Source organism: Arachis hypogaea, chromosome 2, assembly GCF_003086295.3.
Source record: "Arachis hypogaea cultivar Tifrunner chromosome 2, arahy.Tifrunner.gnm2.J5K5, whole genome shotgun sequence".
In the NCBI taxonomy this organism is placed as follows: Eukaryota; Viridiplantae; Streptophyta; class Magnoliopsida; order Fabales; family Fabaceae; genus Arachis; species Arachis hypogaea.
The window spans coordinates 93,116,169-93,133,322 of NC_092037.1; the positions used below are offsets into that span (position 1 = coordinate 93,116,169).

The 17,154-nt window shown below is 29.2% G+C and overlaps 1 protein-coding gene across 1 annotated transcript; it reads left to right on the plus strand.

The window, feature by feature from the left end:
• The first annotated feature begins 14,440 nt into the window (after positions 1–14,440).
• On the plus strand, positions 14,441–17,154 carry LOC112751503 (transcription factor bHLH61). Its single transcript, XM_025800660.2, has 4 exons — positions 14,441–14,662; positions 14,777–14,908; positions 15,121–15,291; positions 16,659–17,154. Exons 1-4 carry the CDS (start codon positions 14,516–14,518, stop codon positions 16,734–16,736), a joined length of 528 nt encoding a protein of 175 aa, XP_025656445.1. The 5' UTR covers positions 14,441–14,515; the 3' UTR covers positions 16,737–17,154.

Genomic DNA, 17,154 nt, shown 5'->3' on the forward strand with positions numbered 1-17,154 from the left:
CATGTGACACCACAAGAAGGACTTTTGATTATATCTGATAGATCCCAGGTGATCAAGGCCACACTTAGAGTCGATGAGAGTGGGTGGAAGCCTCCTAGAGCGTTCCATGTGTATTGTGTCAGGCACATGGCCGCGAATTTTGTGTCTCATTTCAAATCTGCCGAGGACAAGCAATATCTCATGAATGGTTCTTATAGTCCAAGTAAGGCTAGGTACGAGTGATACATGGATGCTTTGAGGATGCTATCGCGTGAGATGGCAAACTGGGCCGGTAGATTCAAAAAGAAAATATAGTTACAACATTGCGATAGCCGACGCAAGTTTGGACACATGACAACTAACCTCTCCAAGTGCATCAATATAGTTCTGAAGGGTACACGATTACCAATTTTAGCTATCGTTAGATGCATTTATGAGAGACTTTAGCATTTGTTCATCAGGAAGGGAAGGGAGGCACAGGCCCAAACGGTAGCCAGTAATCGATTTTCATAGTGGTTGCAGGCTGCTGTTGAGAAGAACAAAAAGGGAATTTCTAAGATGTGAATTACACACTGCGATTGAAGGGCCTCAGTGTTTGTGGTGGATGAGTTAGAGCCTTTTGAGGGTCGGTGTCAAGGTTCATTCTATGTTCAGTTGAATGCGGGTTCATGCGACTGTAGTCTTTTCCAGTCACTACATTTCTCTTATTGTCATGCACTTGCTGCTTGTGTTGCTGTAAGTGTCAAATGTGGGGGCATATGTTTTTCTAGTGTACTTGGAGGAGGCCATGATCAAGGTGTACAAGGTTCAGTTCCCGCCAATCCCATACGAGAAGCTTCGACTGCAGTGGTATGGGACACCTTTACATCATAATCCCATCATGCGTAGAAAAGCAACTGGCAAACTAGTTTTCTCGAGGTTTCGTAACAATATGGATGAGGTCGAGCTCCAAGAGAAACGGTGTGGTCTATGCAGGTAAACTGGACATACTCGAAGAGATTGTCCCTATCAACCCACATAGGAAAATCATTTGTAATATGCCTTTTATGGTTTATTTCATTTGTTCTATTTGTGTCTTGTAGTCCTATCGTTTCGTTATCTTACTTGTGTTGGTTACTACGTTTAATGTACATCAAATGCAATTTCTGATTTTAAAAGCCTAAGTTCTTAATAGTGTGCTTCCAATTTTGTAATTTAAATCTCCATATATAAACTAAATAAAACAATGAACATAAAATAAGATAAGTTTAGTACAAAAACTTAAGAAAAAATAACTCAGATTACTAAATAAAAATCAGTGCACAGATTGAATAAAGTATACTACACTAGTAAGTAAAATATAGATTAACCTACAAATAATACGAAAAGCATGTAAAGTACATCATCAGTGCTGGTCATGTGCGCAATGCAACCGATGCCCAGTGCCATAGGATGGAGCCTATGTCTATTGAGATGGTCTGTGACATCCTGGATTCGGTGGAGCCTGTGCAGCTGGTGGAGCCTGTAGACCCAATGGAGGTGGGGGTGGGAGTGGAGGGTGTGGGTAGGACAGATAATATGGCTGTGTCTGGCAGTAAGGTGGTACAGTTGGATAGTATGGCGGTACAACTAACGGTTGTGGTGTATTCATCAATCATCCACAGTCAATCGAAGGGGTGTCGCATACTGAGAACCCGGTCGGATATCCGTGCCGTACGAAGTGTTGGGCCCTGGTGACAAGTAAGGAACCTACACCATGGTAGATGCAACGGATTATGAGAAGCGTGGACCCTGTGCGACACTCGGCTCTCTGCCGGAGCGAAATTGCTCTGCAAAATGCTGCATCATCTTCTGGTCAATCGTATGAATCTGAAATGCCTCGTTGAACTGGATCTCCTCTACCATAGATCTCTTGTGACCACTCAAAGACGCACCCAGATCTACCCAGCCAGGTGGAGCCGTAAAGGGATCATCCTGAAGCTAATGCGTCTATGAGACCGATAATGGTGGTGGGGGTGGGGGTGAGTCATTTGCGCCAGCTGGTATGTCACTATGATCTTTCTACCTGGCATACTCTGCCTCTTCCTCAGGCTCGACATCTAGCCGCTCTCTGTGGGGCCTAACTCGCTCTCTCTAGGGACCCGTAGCTCCTCCATGGTCCCTCACACCCATCTCCCTCCTAGCCGACTGATAAACCCCAATTTTGTGGTTTATCTTATGTTAAATTTAGTGGATTTTATCAACTTATCTCACATTTATTCAATGCAATAGCATGATTTTGTGAATTTCTCCTAATTTGTGCTTAAGAGTAAAAACATGCTTTTTAGGATCTTAATTTGCTAAATTTAATTCACTTTAATTCCATTCGATGCCTTGATATATTTGTTAAGTGATTTCAGATTTAGAAGGCAAAAATTGGATTGAAGGAATGGAGAAAAAGCATGTAAAAGTCGAGAATTCATGAAGAAACGAAGTTTGGAAATCTATCCAGTTCCGCGTAGACGTGACTCACGCATACGCGTGACTAGAAATTCACCAAGCGACGCATACGCATGACAAGCATCACATGACCTCATTAAAGAAACACGTTAGGGGCGATTTCTGAGCTCACTCAGGCCTAGATCCAACTCATTTCTAAAGTATTTGAGGCCAAATTCAAGAAAGAACAAGAGGGGAGTAATTAGAAAGGTTATAAACATGTCTTAGGGTAGTTTTCAGAGAGAGAAGCTTCCTCTTCTCTCTAGAATTAGGGTAGAATTAGGTTAATCTCTCTTAGATTTAGGGTTTAGTTATTGTTTTCAATTAGTTTTCATTGTAATTTCTTGTTCTTACATCTTTGTTCTCTTAGTTCTTCTTGTTAATTTCTTTTTTTATATCACTTTTATGTTTATGAACTTTTGTTAATTTTGATTTTCATTTAATGCAAATTTATGTTTTCATGTTTATTGTTGCTTAGTTGAGTTGTTATTATTATTTTCTTACTTTTGGTAGTAGTAGATTTTATTATTATTGCAATTTAATATGCTTTTCTTTTATGCACACCAAGTGTTTGATAAAATGCTTGACTTAGGTTTAGAGTAAATTTTTTAGCATTCTTGACTTGGAAAGAGAAGTTAGGTACTCTTGAGTCATTAATACCCAATTTAGATTGGTGATCTATAGTGGTTGATTAATCTTGTTTCCATTGATACTACTTATGGGTTGGGGCTAACTAGGCCTAATTGACCTTCTTCCGATGTGAAGATAACGTAATAGGCTTAGCTCTTGGTAATTATTGTGCTATGATTAATGACTAAGATTAAAAAACCTTGATTCTCAATCCTTGCCATGAATGCCTCTCTTTAGTATTTGTTATCTTTAGTTGTTTGATTTAATTTCTTGCCATTTAATTTCTTGTCTTATCATCAACCCACTTGGCCTCATAACCAATAATTGAGCACTCGATTGTAATTCCTAGTTAGAATGATCCGGGAGTAATACTCTCAGTTATTTTTATTGGGTTGAACTTGTGACAACTAAAATTAAACTTTGATTGAGGGTTGTTTGTTGGTTTAGATCTATACTTCAACGAGATTATTTTTGTGTGAAAATTCTAAACCGACGGTAACATTTCTTTCACTGGCCTTTGAATGTCTGCTCAAACCCATTTGACATGCTTATGACGATCAGGGACATCCCAGGAAAGGTGGAGCACATCCCTAGGCTAACTGGCAATAGGCTGCATGTCATCCAAGAGAGTCGAAAGTCTGGGATCATCAAGGACGTCCTAGTCAGACAGATGTCTAACGTGGCAAGCATGCTAGTACCAAGTCGAGTACTGTTGCGTAGGCCTATAGTCTGTGAATCACACAATAAAGATCATGTGGCCGGGCCCTCCATCCATCATACCACTCCGCAAGACGAATGGGCCACCACACGTCCTCTCCCCATCCTGTGGTGGTCAAAAACCTGTCGACATTTTCCGGGTCTCCAGGCACTGGATGCTCCCCTCGGAACTAGCATTTCAACCGATCAACATGGTAAAACTCAACAATATTAAAACAAACAAGGGAGACAATAGACATCTATGTCCCCTACTCTGCTTCATCTTTCAACTAGTCTGGACTCATGGCATGCAGTGCGCAATCGTTGTACGGTATCCATAAAAATTGCATATTAAGGTGTAATAGAATCATCAGGACCAGTTCATTATATAGGAGAACTAAATGTTTATCGACAATTAAATAAAACAAATGCACGTACCTCATGCAATTGCAACCGATCTAACTCCGTACGTCATTGGAAGACTTTCTTTTCATGATGGTCCCTACTTTGTTGGAACATACCTATCAACCTGTTCACATGTGCAATAATCAAATTGTCTTACTCTATGCGATAAAAGATTTAATTACATAAATAGAAAGGACAAAAACCGTAAATGAAAATAGTTTCCTCATTGTTAGGGGAAACGTCGGGATTTGTCTCTCAGGTAGACACCACTGAGAAAACCAATGATATATCTACGAGACCAAGAGCGGAGTGTATCTAGCTATGCTGGTCATATCTCAATGTGTTGCATGGCATAAGGAGTGGTACTTCCAGACAAGCATTGCGGATCCTCATGACAAACTGCGGCATCTAGCGAAGTTATCCAAAAGTGACAACCATCTAATATGAACCTGATTGTTTGACTTGTCTGTCATCAGGTAACCATCAATCAGCAACAAGATGTAACACCTCGTGTACTGACGGAGGGTGGCTACATCTGCATTCGCTGGCATGTGCCGGACTCAATCCCAAAGTCATATCATCTTGATACTAAACGACTCTTTTCTCTAGGCATCCTACTACTGAGCATGAGGAGGCTTGACACCTAGGAGCTCCTCTACGTACTCCCATGTCGGGTGCTAGTACCAAGTCTGGAAGTCACACAAGCACCTACCCACTGGCTCTGTGTGTGTGTGTAACCCTAGGGGATACGCAACGGCCTGTAGGGTGATGATGCACTCACTCCATAGCAGGTGAAAAGTGTGGGTCTTTGGATGCCATCGCTCTACAAATACAGTGATCAAAGAGTTATCAAACACGAAGTCCCTAAACTGCACCGTGTCGCCAAACCCAGCCTCCCTTAGTTAAGAGACAATGGCGTCTGATTGTGTAAGAGTGTGGCTCACCCGCCTAGGTAGTAGTAGGCGAGGCCTCTATTAAAAAAAGAAACCTTTTAATAACAAATCTATTTCAATTTAAGTTCTCTAGCATATTCAAAATTAAAATAAAAAATATACAATTTGACTTAAAGAAATAGAATAATGTAATAAGCAGTTAATGAATAAATTAAATTAAATTAATTAGTAAATTAATATTTACTAAAAATACAATTAATATCTAACAAATGCTAATAACTTGTCAACTAAATTATTTTATATTACCAAAACATAATCTATTTTATTCATGTGTAACAAAACCAAACCTATTAAAATACCCTAACTATAATCACATATGCTTACTTAATTAAAAGATAAAAACAACAATGACCCGAAAGTCGATTGCCCCCACGATATGCCAAATAGCATTCAGACAGTTGATGTTATCGTTCCGTATATCTACGCACGTCATAACATTAACAAAACATGCAATAAAGAGAGAAATGAAGGTTCAAGGATATAGATAGTGATATTATAGGCACCGTGAACGAGTTATATTTATATAAACACATTTAAGTTTTATCTCGTTTATCATATAAACGAAATAAATATGTGCACATCTCGTTTACGTTGTAAACGAAATAAATTACGCATCAAATCATGTGTATAGTGTAAACAAAATATGCACATACTTATCACGTATTACATATAAATGAGATAAGATATATTGTACAAATTGATAAAAATGTTTTAAATAATCTATATCCGACTATCCGTAAATAGAATATTTTGTTTATTAAAAAAAATTCTTTATTTCACAAGTTTATCGTGTTGAATCTATTAAGCGTCTCATTTTCACGTGAGCTTATTTTTAAAGTAAAAACTCTTCCCATTTGAAGTGTAAAATGGGACAGTTGGATGGACTCGATCCATTTTAACAGTTGTACTTTGATCACATTCGCTATCACATGCAACAATTTAAAATCAATATTTTTGGATGTGATATTAGGTTGATTTGTAAATTAGGATTATATATCAAAATTAAGTCAAGTTAAAATTATTCCAGTTACTATATCGTCAACTCATAATGGGTTTTTTCATATCATTGTCAGAAGAATTTCCAAGCAGTCATTGGTTATGATGATGAATAAATTGTTAATTTTCTTAAACATAAACAATTAACAGTGCGTACTCAAGACTATTTTCTTTCTTAATTACCCAATTTTTTATATTTTGGTATATTGTCTTAATGTAATCATCTTATAATAAAACATCCAATCAGAGAATGATTAGTTATAAACAAATGTCATTATTTAATTTAATTTGAGTAAGCATGCACGCTGATGATGTTAGACAATTCTAACAACCAGCAGACTAATTCGGAAAGGAATCAATGATCCTTCACAGCTTTTTGCTTTTCAAATTAAGTCATTAATAAAGGATTTTGGAATGAATTTCACCTAATTTGGTTCTATTAAGGATCGGAAGAGACCCGTGGAGGGACAGGGACTCCTCACCTATGGACTATGTTGCCTTTGTCATGGGATATATTTTTTAAGAATTCTTTTATACTTTTGTTTTTTTATTTTTTAAGTTCAAATTAAAAAAAAATAAAATAATAATTGTTAGTGATATATTTATTTATATGCTTAAATATTTAAAAAAAATTTATAATATAGTATTAAAATTTCTATAACAAAATACGTATCATAGCTTAAACTATAAAAGATTGTGTTATTAAAGACGATATAATCATTTATATACTTCTTTCTATTATGTTAATAAACTTTTTGAAAAAATAATTTTATAATAATAATAATAATAATAAATTTCAATAGAAAAATTAAAGCAATATGCGTGCATGACATGCATACATAACTACATAGAGGCAGAAGCTCTTTTTTTTTAATAAAAATAAATATTTTATTTATGAAAATAAGATAAGATAAGATATAAAGAATAAAGACGTAAATTTTAATATTTTTATATTTTATTTAGTAATAAATTAGATCAAATTATAAAAATCTAATTTATTCTCATTTTTATTTATTCAACAAATTTGAGAAAAAATATAATAAAAATATAATTATAAAAAATTAACAAAAATAATGAAAGAAAAAATAAAAAAGATTATGTGCTTTATTAATGTCTCTGTATTTTTCTTGTCATGATGGACACAAAATACATTAATTTAGTATCTCTAGATATACAGAATGTCTCTGTCTATGTCTCATCTGTCAACTACAATTTTATATTTCTGTGTCTCTATCTCAATCTTAATGTCCTGTATCCGTAAACAAATACAGCCTTAGATATTTACTATCTATATTTCTGTATCCTATCCATAAAAACAAATGCTACTTTACATATAATAACATAAAAATATATTAAATATATGTAAAGAAAAAAAATAGATATTCTTTGTATTGAATTAAAACTGGAAAGTGAGTCCCGTATTTAATTTTATAGAATCTTAACGTGTAAAAATAAAAAAAAAATTGAATTTCTTTTGTTTCTAAAACAACATAAAAAATGCTGCAACAAGATAATGTATCACTTTTTCTTTGCTGAATAATCTGAAATTTTGTATGATCTGAAAATATTCCAATAAATAAAATATTATTCTCAATATATTTTTTAAAATCTAAACCTTTAGCTAAGTATACTACCAATAAGGAAAAACCAAAACACCAAAAAAAAAAAGAAGAGAAAATATACCTTAAGTTTTGGGGTTCTAAATAGTAGTATTAAAATTCATTGAAAAGAAGAATATTTAGTATATATACTAAAATAAAAAGATGAGTTAGAGATATAATCATTTATATATTTTTTTTATCATCTTAAATTCTTAAAGAGAGTGATTTCATAATATAAACAATCTCGTGGAGCGAGAAATGTAATCTATCTCGTTGTTACTCTCCTCAAACTGAGGTATTTCACTTCTAACCCTAGTGGTAAAAAGTGATCTCCAAATTTGAGCATTTTTTTTTGTCATATCCTAAGTCCAATGTTTTGTTTATTTGGTTCTAGGACGTCTAGAACAATCCTATGTTCATGAAAGGAAAATTTTTAAAATGAAAGTTGTCATGGTAGGAGACAAGGTAATTATTTATTTTTTTTATGCTATGGTTTAATTGTTTTGTAGCGATGATTAATTACGGGCACACATGTGAAGAGGTAGGTAAGGTACTAGATAATTAATTATCTTTCTGCGCAATGGTGAGGCAATATTTGGATTCATCCATTGTAGGATATATATTATAACACAACATATAGAGTGATGCCAATTCATTTTGGTTTCCTAGGGTTCATGGCACTTTAATTAGTAATCCAATAATAATGTGTTAGAAGATTTAGTTTTTGTTATGTAACATTATTTCACAAGGAGTATCTGTAATCCTACTAAGATATTAAGAATATGCTATTTTATATTATAAGCTAGCTACTACTCAAGTGCGTAAGAGCCATGCACTACAAAATTAGGGTTTTCTATTGATCGCATTGTCGCCTTTGCAATTTTAAATACGCATGCAATAACGTTTTTTTTTTTTTCTAAAGAAAAAAAAAGAAATCATTTGTTACAGCTACATGATTGTCATTTTAACTGACAAATTTACTGACGATTAAGGTGTTGCAGTAATTATTTAAACCAATTGCCAAATCGTTGGCAAAAAATATGGGTTAAAACGAGAAATGTTAGGAACCAGCAATTTTGGTATTTTGTAACTGTCAATTAGTCATTAACAGTATTTTTAATGATGTGAGATTACATCTAATGATAGGAGATCATTCACTTTTGTTTTGATGGTTAAGTGTTGACCAAAAAACATAAAAATTGCTGGTCTTCCAAACTTTTCCAAATTATTATTATTAGCGATGCTTGAGTCATCAATAAAATACTTGACCAAAATTCAATAATTAAAAAAATAATTTTACAAACAATCGGGTTGTCGATAAAGTTTTTTTTATCCCATTATAAACATTAACAATATAAAACCAAATAATATCAAATTTTTTAGAAACTAGATAAATAATAAAGATACAACTTTATTCAAAATTTAAAACAGCAACGAAAAATGAGATCAAAATGAATAATTGTGTAGATTTCAAGGATAAAATGAAAATTTAGTCACTATTGATAATGATGAACACGAATCTAGTAATGAAGCGTAATAAATACATATAAATTGTTGATCTTATTTACTTACCGAGCGAAGCTATAAGGAGAGTTTTATATAAACAATTTTTTTTAGATGTGCAAAGGTATTGTCTATTTCTAAAGTTATTTTCAAAGAAGATTGATATATATTTAAACAGTTTTGTTAGGTAGATAATAATTTTTATAAATAATAGACTCTAGAATTGATCTGATAAAATAAAAAATATTTTACTTAAAATTACCTCATAAATTTTAACATTAGGATAAGAGTAAAGCTAGGGAACCAAAAGCCAGCCAAATACCTTTGGATGAATTCAAAATTTTTACGAGTTAATATATATGGATGTTTCTTTTACTAAGTATTAGAATGTTTCTTTTTCATATTAAATGGATGTTCTTTTATATATTATTTGAATTTGTGATTGTTAGAAGTGGATAGATTAATGTGAGAAAAAAGAAGAAGGTTTTTATAGGTTTTAATTAGGTTTACTTAATCAATTTAAAATTTTTTAAATTTTGAATTTAAAAAATTTAAAATTAATTAATTATTGATATAAATTAATATAGTTTTGTTTAGTTTTTGGCTGATAAGCTTTTGGTTCCTTATACTTTTCCTTAGAATAATAACCTGTATATCTAATAAATTGAACATCTAGTCATTATTAACTGTATATGAGTAAATCTAATAAAAAAAATAACTATTCAATTAAAAATAATAAAAATAATCATCTCCATATCTATTAAATTAAACATCTGACATATTCATTATTCATATTGTTTAATATTTTCATTGTCAACTTATACTTTTTCATATTTAAAACATAGTCAAACTTTTTCAACTGAAATTTCTTTCTAAAAATTAAATATAAATTTCTTTTGAGACCATATATATTCATATTGTTTAATATTTTTATTGCTAACTTATACTTTTTCATATTTAAAACATAATCAAACTTTTTCAACTGAAATTTCTTTCTAAAAATTAAATATGAATTTCTTTTGAGACCATATATAATATAATATATATGTCCGAAAATTAAGTTAAATTATAAAGAAATGGGTCCCACAAATGATTTAAAAATGTTGTGGAGGGAATGATGAGTGTTAACGCGGTTAGGGAATCTGCACGTGATAGAGAGGGGAATGGATGATGATTAGGGTTAGGGATATGCATGGTGATTTGGTGGCAGTAGCTACCTATATTGGATCGAATGAAGCCATGAATTGAAGTGATTCAATTATTCCATTATTCATACGCATCGAAAACTGCGACGGATGCGTCAAAGGTTGTTTAGCTGTCAATCCCTCCAAACTCTCACGGGCTCCATTCCATCTTATTCTCTTTTCCGTTTTTTTTATACGGTATATTTTTATATTTGACATAACAAACATTAATTCATCATAAATCATATTTTTATTTAAATATTTGTTATTAATTAATAATGATTGTATATATAAAATAAAATTCAAATTTTTAATATTTATTTAAATAAATGATTAAACTAACTAAATTGATTATATTAATCTCTTTCTCTAATCTTCCTTCTACAATTACATATGTAGAATGTATTTTCATCAATTTATATTCTTATTTTTTCTGTGTTTTCTCATAAATGCCCTTTCACATTATTATCCACTTGCCAACTCATTAAAAGAATTCAAGTGGGTTCAGTTATATAAATAGTTAAGATAAAAAAATATCGGTGTTAATTTAAATAAAAATAATATTATATTATCAGTAAATATTATTATTTTTAATTAATACTTGATTAGTATTAATTTATATTTATATTTATATGTTTTAAACATAAAAATATATAATTTATACTTATATTTATTAAAATTTTATATACATAAACTAATACAATTTATATTTATAATTTTTAAAATTTATACATATAAATTAATAAAATTTATTTGTTAAAAATAATTTAATGTTTGTACTGACTAAATAATAACAAAAAATATTAAAAATTACTGATGTTTAAATTTTTTTAAATAAAATTATGCTTTTATAATTTTTTATGAAATATATATTTTATTGATATAACTATTGAATTATAATATTTAATAAAAATATTTACGCCAAATTTTATTAAAATTGGATATCAATAAATATATATTTAAAGAAATATTTGTTCGTGTATATTTAGAACAAATATATATTACGTTAATTTTTAAATATATAAAAATGTGACAAATGATCTTGGATTGACATAATATTTTTCTTAGAAATGAACTATAGCACATACGCTTCTAATTCAATGGTTGATTTAAAAAAAATTGTACGAACAAAAAGGTTTTCAATATATATATATATATATATATATATATATATATATATATATATATATATATATATATATATATATATATAATAAGTAGAATATCAGAGTCTAAGACAGACAAACAAGAAGATACGAAAGTTCACACAAAATAAACAGATCATACAAACAAAGTAAAACAACTCACCTACACTTCCATAAAAAATTCATGAAAGCCCAAGTAGTATAAAATTACTACAAACTACAAAGATTACATTACAGTTTATTAATTTGATGATATTCTTTCATGATTTTGAACTTTAACAAAATTACCATGGTACGAAGGATTCATTACCTAATCAATTGAATTCAGAATGTATAATAATTTCTAGAGCCTCTAATTTCTTGGGTATATCCTTTAGATATATACACACCAAATGCCTTTTATTGGGATCAAAGATATCCATCCTCTCATGTTTGAGTCTCGCCATTCTATTATTCTCATAACAATGAAATGATTTGAGAATTTTGTTGACTGACTTAATTAAATAACCATAAAAATCTCTTTCTATATATTTTAAAATGCTTAATATACATTTTAAAAGTATAATTCTTACGCTGCAGGTTAAATTTGTTCGCATAAAAATATTAAGATTTCTTTTAGTTAGAAATTGTATTGATTTATTAAGTATATTTATACTTCTCTATAAACCGAATTAATTTATTTTCTATTATTTTATCATTGAATAAATATGTAAGTATCCTAGATTAAGAGAATTAAATAAACATATAATATATTAAAAAAATAAAAATAAAAACACATAGATTTGTGTGTTGAAAAATATTTATACAGATAACTTTGTCTGTATAATGTTTAATTTGAGTTAAATTTATACTATCAAAAATCATTCTTCAAAGACATCCAGTGGCAAGCAACGGGTGTATATCAATTAGGAGTCATATGAAATGAAAATATGCAACATTGAAAAAAGGGAATAAAAGTTGCTGTCACTTATGAGTTCTTTGTAACAAAGACACAAAAATATAGAAAATCTTAAAGAAGTAGTTCATGTTTCTTAGTAAATGCTTGATAAGAAAAAATTTATATGCTATATTAATAAGTTTGTGTTATGTACAAAATTATGTGTTATATTTTAAAAATTTGTGTGTTATATCAATAAATTTTTGTGTGATATAAAAAAACGAAAAAAGAATAATAAGGTATGCACGCATTTTTTTTATTGGACTTTGTAACAATTTGGTTGGACTTGGTTACAACATACTTGTACACGTAGTATTATTCTATAAAATATAAAATATTTTTTGGATAAATCGTAATATATATTATTAAAATATCAATTAATTTCTAATTATTGTTAATGTCTCATTTTAATTATATAAAGTATTTAAATAATTTTTTATTTTAATAAATAATAATATATATTATTTTTAAATTTATTTCAAGAATACATGTTAAGAATAAGGTTGGATACGCTAACACATGATAGTATTTAAGTGTATCTAAACGTGTCTAAAATTTTTTTATTTTTTATTAAAATAGGGTTGAACACAATAAATATATGTACTGAACAAATATTAATAAATATCGTGGACACACTAACAAATAAGCTAAATGTTCATACTTCATCTTCATCTTTGTTCATTCAATTTTCTTTACAATATAATATTTTCTTCTCTTCTTGAGAGTGAAATATTCAACAATGATCACACACACAAAAAATCATGGTTTCTTGTTGTCAATTTGATACCATATATGATTAATATAATTTGATCTCCTCAAGGGATATCCTTAGTTGAAATGAGAGAATAAAAGAATTCAGTCCCTAGATAAGAGTCTTTTCTTTCATTCACAAAAAGGACGGTACTATGTTATGTTATCACATTATTTTTTTTAAAAAATTAATTTAATAGAAGGAAAAATATAAATGAATATCTCTAACACTAAATTCTATATAATTATATAATCTTCTACTTGTTGACACTATTTAAATTTTCATATATTTATGTTGATTTTTTTATTATTATATCGGCATATTATGTGTACATCAAATTAGTTACCTAAATAGTCACCAAAAAAAATTAGTTACCTAAATAAAATACAAATATATATGAAAAATAAATTAAATAAGACATGGTTAATTTGATTATTGATATTTTGTATTTATATAATATTTTTTATATTATACGTAGATTTAGTTATTCTATATTTTTTTATCATTTTATTTAATTTTTTATTAATTCTTTCCAATTTAAAATTTTCAATAATCAAGCTTTTATAGTACAAAAGAATTTTAATTAAAGTCTCTACAATAACAAAAAATTCAAAATAAATGGAATTTTATTCATATTTGTTATCTAACTATCCTTATAAGTTATATCACGTAAAATGAACCAATGCATATACAAAATCTCACATTTCCATATTAAGAAAAGGAGTAAAATTAGAAGGAAAAAAATATTATAAGGACAAGAAATAAATGTTTATGAAATATTTTATCTATAGTAGTGAAATTTTATATTGTTTGGTGAAATTAGGACTTGATTAAAACAACATTTGGAATAATATAGACCTCATTAAAAATTGATTGAAATTATAATGACATAAAAGTAATTAAATTCAAAGGGCAAGCTAATTAGTGTCACATCTTACAAATCATGAGAAAAAGAAAATTAATGTAGTATTTTTTTTTTCAAAAAGAAATAGAGTATGGTTTTACAATATTTGTACATACATATTCTTGTCCGAGCTAGGAAACATGGTATAGGCCAAGTGATCATCACTCTAACTTAAACAAAAAATTAGAATATATTTTCCTCAAGAAATAATAATAGAATATAAATATATTCCTAAGGGCAAATTTGTAATTCAACTTTGAAAAGCATGATATGTTGTCGGGGATAAGTTGGTAGTCGTCAAGGAAAAAAACAAGAGATCATCACATACAATTATTTGTACGGCCTCCCATTGTATATATAAAAAAAACCATTAAATGCCTTTGGATGAAGAAGTGAAAGAAATCAAAGGGATTCAAGAAAGAAAGAAAGAAAGAGAAGCATATATGTCTTCAAGGGGGAGAAAAAAAGCAGCTATGCAACGCATGTTGCAACAGCTTCGAACCGCCACAAATTCCAGTGCTGTAATTAATAGCATATAGTGTAGAAGCATATTTTTTTGGTTGTTCCTTCAATGCAATAATCAATATTTTCATCGATATAATAATAATTATTCTATTCTTTTGGTATTTTGGCAGATGAACAAAGCCTCTATTATTGTTGACGCCACCAAATACATGGAAGAGTTGAAGCAAAAAGTGGAGGGAATTAACTCAGAGCTAGGAACCGTTGGATCTTCATCATCAACCTCCCAAGATGAATTACCAATGGTGCTTATTATTAGTCTTATACTTTTCTTTTTCTTATAAAAATAGTTAAATAACTAGAGTTTATTGTATACATCTTTTTTATTCTAATCATCAATTAAATTTATTATCTTTTAGCTTCTATATATGTGTGAGCGTTTGTTTTTACTCATGAAGTCATGCTTGGTTATATTATTAGATAATATTAACAAACTATTATTGAATTTTTTTTTCAGGTCACGGTAGAAACCCTAGAAAGGGGTTTTCTTATTAATGTGTTTTCAGAAAGGAATTGCCCCGGTATGCTTGTGGCAATACTTGAGGCCTTTGAAGAACTGGGTCTTGATGTTCTTGACGCTAGGGTTTCTTGTGAAGACAATTTCCAGCTTGAAGCTGTGGGAGGAGAAGTAAGATAATAATATAATCTACTATACCTACCATTTGTTATTTCTCTTAACATATATAATTATTCTTGATAACAAATTAATTTTTCTAAATATTTAAATAGATAAGAAAAGACACATAAATAATTATATTTTTAATATGTCTTTTTAAATAAGAGTTTTTTAGTTTGTTGAAATTTTTATATATTTTTTTATTTTGACTTATGCTATTTTTTTGAAGAATAATAAAAATCAAATTCTAAATTTTTCAATTATGAATATTCTGATACCATGCAAAAATTTAAATTAGTAGAAAGAAGTACATAAATGACTATATATCTAATAATTTTTTTATTTATCTATTCATATATGTATTTATTTTTCTCTTTTTAAATTAGATTCATAATTTTATTCAAACAATTATAATACATACATGAAACTGAAATAGTGATGTTCATGTAGGATTGCTCTATTTCTGTTCATCGTTACTATCCTCTTGATTTCTCTACCAATTTCTTAGTGTATATATGTCATAGTACAATAACATAACACTTCTAGCACTGCACTTTTTGAATTATTACAATCGAAAAGGTCTAAATTGTGTGGTTTAGGCAAAAAAAAAAAAAACATTTAGTAGCTTTTTGCTCGAGCCATAAATTATAGAATTTTAAATAAACAATTCAAGCATATTATTATATGTTAATTTGTAATTATTTTTCAAAAAATGTTTTGGGGGGTAAAGAACACGGCTCGTACCCTTTTTTTAATCATATAAATTATTAGGCAAAAAATTTGTGTTCTAAAATCTTACATGTTGGAGTTTATTATACATCTATCACCCTCTAAATAGTAACGTTCAGAACAAAACATCACGAGGAGGTTGTACTGTTTTGTTTTCAGAACAAAACATCTATTTTGTATCTACTCATATTTCATACATTACATATTTTTCTCTTCTTTTAAAATATGAAGTTTGTCTTATATAATTTCCTATCTATAAATAAAAATGTTCAAGACAAAATTATAAATAGATAAAGCATTATATTGCTATTTTCAATTTGATCATATACATATCTATCTGAAGTTTTTAGCTTCAAAATTAAGAGTGCCTCCGGTATATTTAGATTTGTTCACCAATGTTAAAAAAAAGTCATGATAATTAAAATTGGTTAAATAATTTAATATATTTAATTAAATTATTTAATATAATAAATATCAATAATTTAATTATTATCTTTATATAAAGATATTTTTACATAAGCAATCATCTATCATTATCTTTATATAAACATTGTGGTGGATGGTTTCTTTCTCCTTCTTCTTTCTTTTTTTTTCTTTCTTTTTTTTTACTAACACCTACAAATTAAAATTTGTGTGATACTTTTTTGCAGGGTCAAGATCAGAAGGAGAGCATCGATGCGCAAGTGGTAAAGCAAGCAGTGTTGCAAGCAATCAATAACATGAATTAAAGATCAACACAAAAATGCGGAAAGAAAAAAAAAATAATGTAGCGCTTTTGTTTTGTCCCACTCCTTTTCTATAATCTCGTTTTAAATGTAAAACTTACAAGTGAAAACTCAGGTACAATTGATTTCACGTGAAGTTGATAGTTGAGAGTCATTAGATAAAAATTTAGTCAAATCAGTCAAATTATTTAACGGCTCTCAATTATCAATTTCACGTAAAGTTGACTGCACTTGAGTTTTCACCGAACTTACGTATCCAAGTGAAAGAATCTAATAAGTGATAGTAATATTATATGTTTTATTAAAAAAGAAATAAGAATATTCTATGCTAAAATGTAAAATGCCTCTTCAATAGTATTAGCCCTCATGTTACATGTGACATTGCTTCATTATATGAAGAATTAATTTGTCCGGTTTTTCA

Excerpts from the sequence above, each read along its gene's own strand:
- LOC112751503 (XM_025800660.2), top strand. The coding sequence starts at position 14,516 with ATGCCTTTGGATGAAGAAGTGAAAGAAATCAAAGGGATTCAAGAAAGA. Across the intron at positions 14,909-15,120 it reads CCCAAGATGAATTACCAATG|GTCACGGTAGAAACCCTAGA; the intron begins GTGCTTATTATT and ends TTTTTTTTTCAG. Across the intron at positions 15,292-16,658 it reads TTGAAGCTGTGGGAGGAGAA|GGTCAAGATCAGAAGGAGAG; the intron begins GTAAGATAATAA and ends ACTTTTTTGCAG.